Source organism: Etheostoma spectabile, chromosome 21 (genome assembly GCF_008692095.1).
Source record: "Etheostoma spectabile isolate EspeVRDwgs_2016 chromosome 21, UIUC_Espe_1.0, whole genome shotgun sequence".
NCBI classification, from domain to species: domain Eukaryota; kingdom Metazoa; phylum Chordata; class Actinopteri; order Perciformes; family Percidae; genus Etheostoma; species Etheostoma spectabile.
The window spans coordinates 10,488,482-10,493,601 of record NC_045753.1 but is presented as its reverse complement, the minus strand read 5'-3'; the positions used below and the strand labels follow the sequence as shown (position 1 = coordinate 10,493,601).

The 5,120-nt window shown below is 43.1% G+C and overlaps 1 protein-coding gene across 1 annotated transcript in view; it reads left to right on the top strand.

Moving 5' to 3' along the window:
• Positions 1–4,695, top strand: part of map2k6 (mitogen-activated protein kinase kinase 6) — a 29,805-nt gene extending 25,110 nt beyond the window's left edge. The window contains exons 10-12 of the mRNA XM_032502334.1: positions 783–922; positions 2,673–2,718; positions 4,142–4,695. Of these exons, the coding sequence (XP_032358225.1) occupies positions 783–922; positions 2,673–2,718; positions 4,142–4,219 (264 nt within the window). The 3' untranslated portion in view covers positions 4,220–4,695. The remainder of the gene's footprint in view (positions 1–782; positions 923–2,672; positions 2,719–4,141) is intronic.
• Positions 4,696–5,120: the final 425 nt, after the last annotated feature.

The window sequence follows — 5,120 nt, the reverse complement described above, 5'->3', positions numbered from 1 at the left end:
GGTTAATTTGAATAGTTAAGCTTTTGGAGAAACAATTTCATTATGAATTCTGCAGAATGGGAGTTCATATCTTAGCATCAAGATGTCGTCAGAACTGGGTGAGCAATCAACGCCCACTGGGTGATTTCAGAGCATCGGATGCTTCTTGAGAACTTAAGAGCCGCCCGTGTACTGTGTACTGTGTACTGTGTACTGAAAGAACTACAAAGTGAAGCAGATGATGAGTTATTGTCTGAAGGAGAGATGGATATTGCCTAGGGCGGCACGATACGAGGATAAAATGGCATATGCCATAATGTTAAGTCAACATTTATTTGTAAATTCTGCAATATGTGCCAGACATACAGAGAAAATACATTTCTCTCCAATAGAATATTATAAGGACACCTACACCCAGTATAATAAACAAATGTTGCACTAACCCCCACCCACTTCTCCAACCATCTTGTCGGTGATTGGCTGGAGTGGTTTGTTGTATTTTGGTGCACAGCCTGTGCCTCTAGTGCAGAGATGGGAAGTAACGATACTTTGTTACTGTACTGTATCTGTACTTTTACTTGGGGACGGGAAGTGAGTACTTTTACAATCTCTGCATACAAATATACCACAGTGAAAAAGGCATATATTAAAAGAGGGATTTCTGGATTTTATTAATCAATATCAGATTATCAAACCAAAGTGGCTATTTACCAAGAGAATTGATTTGAGAATCCAGCTGGAGATCTGATCCTGATGTCCCAGTGCGGTTCGTGTTCTCAGTGCTCCTGTGGCCTCTCTTTCAGATCGAGCTGGCCATCCTGCGCTTCCCGTACGACTCGTGGGGCACGCCCTTCCAGCAGCTGAAGCAGGTGGTGGAAGAACCTTCGCCCCAGCTTCCTGCCGACCACTTCTCCCCCGACTTTGTGGACTTCAGCTCTCTGTGGTGCGTCTTTTTCTGTTGTTCCGTCCCATTTAATTTTTTTTATCAGCCAGAAAACAGCCAAAGGCCTGTACTACGAATTAACATCCACATGCCCTGGAATTATTTCACTTACCCGACTTCACCTAACCCTGACAACCGCGGTCCCGCAAAGCCGTGTCACAACGCTGGTTAAAGTGCCCATATTATGAAAAAAAAATTGTGGTGTTATTTTGTGTCTCTAGTGCTTCCTCACGCATACAAACTTGAAAAAAACTACCCATGCTGTTCTGAGTGAGATGTGGTTTCTGGTCTTCTGTCTTCAGTCTCCGGGTGAGCTACTAGCCTGTTCTCAATGGAAAACACTGCTACAACACACACTAGTTGACCATAATCTCCAAAAGAACTACTTCCCGTCCCTGTTCCACAAGTGTCCCTGGTCTAGAAGAAGTCTCCCAGCTGATCCTGTCTTGGACTGACCAAAGCTGGAGAAAGAGTTCTCTAGCTGATGGGATCTTACCGAGCTACTGAGCATGTGCAACTCCCAACAAAGATAGTATAGAAGTGAGATGTCTCACTCTGGAGCTAAAACAGAGACCTGAACACACAGGGTGAAAACAGGATTTGCAGCAATGTGCAGTACAACAAAAATATGGTGTTTTTTGAAAATGAAACAATGGAAACCTATTCTGGTACAACCTCAAAATACAATTATAAACCTGAAAATGAGCAGAATATGGGCGCTTTAACAACTAGTTGACTCAACCCAGGGTTTCCCAATCCAGCAACGGATGCGTTCACATAAAAGAGGCGGTGTTTGCGCAGCGTGACCAACCACAAACATCTACCAGAGTTGCATATTTTACATAGGAAGAGCAAGCAATAATTCCACATGAATATGAAGAACACAGACACGGTTTTACAGGCAAAACGCAATACAGTCGCTGGTTGTTTGAGAATCTGAGAAAGCACTCAAAGGGTTGCTTAATTTTTTTAATTATTCACAATGCTGCAACTCTCTTCTTGAAAAATATGTTACACTGTGTGAGTGTAGTACTGCAAAAACTGAATTTGGGAAGTCATAATTTTCTAGCATTGCCACGACTCAGTGGAATACTCTCGTCCCCACGCCTTCTCACGTGTAAATGTAAATGGACTGTTCTGATATACCACTAAAATATCACTAAATCTTGACTTTTTTTGACATACGTGACTGTTTTTTTTGACATACTAAGTTATAACTTTTTATAAGTATATTTTTTTGTTTTGTTTGCGTGTTACATTCCCAAAGGCCCGCTCCATTTTTCCTTTTTAGTTTCCACGGGTCCTTCTGCTTCTTCTTCTCCTCCTCAAGGAAAACACGACCGTGTTGCATTGTGGTGTAGGGGATGTCGTACTGTATGTACACTCAAATTAACAGTGGATTGTGGGTATTTTATAGTGGACTATTTAGTGAATGAAATTAACCGATGAGACTTTGAAAATGGCGAACACACTGTGTAGTGCTGTATTTCAGGGGTTTCAGTCTTTTTGTCCTGTCGGCACGCTTAAAGGCACCCCAACTTTCCTCACATCCTTTCTCTCTCCACGCATTCTGTTGTTGAGGGAAATGATGAAGAAATGAAAAGTATAAAAGGAACTCCACACTGCTCTGAGACTCAGACTTGGAATAAAAAGCGCAGCTCTGAGACCAGAGGCCGGAGACTGAGCCGAGTGCATGGCTGAGGTGTCAGTGGTGACTCATTCATGTTGATGATGCTTTCTGCTTCCGCAGCTTAAAGAAAGTCTCCAAAGAACGGCCGACGTACACAGAACTCATGGTGAGTATTTGAAAATGTGTTGTCATGTTGTCGTCATTCTGCTGTTTCCAGTAGTAGTATCCAGTAGTATTCTGATCCTTTATTTAAAGCTCTAGTAGCTTTAGTGCATAACTTTTTGATATTAATTAACGTTACATTCAAGCCGTTACCTAATGAGTTGCTACAAAGCTAATTCAGACTATCTGCTCCACACAACTCTCTCTGTCTTTGTCAGTACAACTTTGTTCAGAGATCTTAACGTGTAAAGTAACCAAAGCTGTCAGATGAATGTAGTGGAGTAAAAAGTACAATATTTCTCTCTGAAATGTAGCGGAGTAGAAGTAGAAAGGCGCATGAAAAGAAAAGACTTGAGGAAAGTACAAGTTTCTCAAATTTCTAACTTTAGTACAGTACTTTAGTCATTGTACTAGTTACCAGTGTTGGAAGAAGTATTCACAGCCTCTATTTAAGTAAAAGTACCACACTGTAAAAATACTTTGTTACAAGTTAAATTCCTGCAATGAAAATGTTACTTCAGTAAAAGTTTGTAAGTTATATTGTTGGCTAGTTTCATTTTTAATAAAACATCAGATTTTATAAACTACATGTGTTTTGTGTGCAGTAATGCAAATGTGTAAAGTAACTAAAGCTGTCAGATGAATGTAGTGGAGATAAAATACAATATCTTTCTCTGAAATGTAGCAGAGTAAGGTGTACTTAAGTACAGTACTTGAGTAATTGTACTCAGTTACATTTCACCCCTGCCTGTTGAGATCAGGTGCATAACCTGCATGCATGTAGTAATACTGTAAACCAGACACTGGGGGGTGCACTACCACCATTATTTCCATGTGGCTGAAAGTCCTCTCCTTTACATAAGCTGCTGTAGATGCCTCATTACACACTTCAGTTGTCATTTTACAAAGGGCCGTGCAACTAATCAGTTGGCTTTTAGCCCTAACTTAATGCAGGGCCCTATGGAGTCTGTCTTATAGCTTTTTTTAAATTCTCAAGTTTGCGACTGCCTATGATGATGTTGTCACAGAAAGTACTGGGCTCCACAGTAACGCTCCCATCAGTCTGTGACGCGTTACTATGGATCCCACGTCCCTTCAGGCAGGCCCCGTCCTATGAAGCAGCTATATTGGTTGGGGTTGGGCATTGCCCCCCAGTGGTTAGGGTTAGGATAGCCGATTGGTCAGGGGATAGGACCTGAACAAATTGGGTTACGTTACCTTGCGTAAGCATGGACGCCTGGCCAGTAGTAGTGTGTGAATGCTATTGAAGGGCGGGTCTTAGCCTAGGGTTCCATATTAACGCGTCTGTGACTGGCCCTAGCTGGTCCCTCGTTGGGAAAATAATGCACATGCAACTAAACAACTTTTCTGGGTGAATCCCTGCTTCTAATTGACAAAATAAATGTATATTTTTTTCTTCTCCTCAGCAACATCCCTTCTTCACCTCCCATGAGGCCAAAGAAACCGACGTGGCCAGCTTTGTGAAAGTCATCTTGGGGGACTGAGTCGCCACCCTCGCACTGGAGGGAGGGAAGATCTGTAACAAAGAACATACAACAAGCAAAAAGCACCCAGCCCCTTGTTACCTGCAGGACTCTCCCCCCACCCCTCACAATCCCCCCCTCAACCCCACCCCCCCCATCTCCCTCCCTCCAGAAACAGACGGACGGAGAAGCTGTCCAAGCAGAACCAGGAGTTTTGTCCCCGCCCCCACCTACCGTGTCCTCTGTACATTGTTAGGGATGTTTGGGAGGGCCGGGGTGCCGCACACATAATCTGGAATTATTTAAGATGTCTGTATGCAACAACAACAACAACAACAACAAAAACTCTCTTGGTAAGATGTGTCCCACCGCCTGCTACACAAACCTTTAGACCGCGAGTTGTACCTCGCGGAGTTCAGCCTGTCATCACGGTCCGACTCACGTTGATTTTTAGATAGTGAAAAAAGGTGCAGATTTAAAAAAAAAAAAAAAAAAAAGCGTGAATGATATAATGCTATCTATGTATAATCTAAATGTTTGTTACTCAAAGCAAGTGTGGATCGTTTATTATTGACTGCATGTACAGAATATATCGCTGGGTGAAAACAGGCTCAGCTTGTTGGCTGCCTGTGTGGTGTGTGTGTGTGGTGTGTGTGTGTTGTGTGGTGGTGTGTGTCGTGCGTGGTGTGTGTGTGTGTGTGTGCGTGCTGCGTGTGTGTGTGTGTGTGCGTGTGTTGTGTGTTTGTGTGGGGGGGGGGGGAGTCTGTGGTGTGGTGTTTGTTGTGGGGTGTGCGCCGATATTGGGATAATATTGTGATTTTTGTGTGCAGAGCGGAGATGATTTTCTCTCCTGAGTCCTGTGGTAATGAAATGTTTCCTCTCCAGTCTCATCATGCCGTGAGAGTAGCCACGCTTCTGTTAT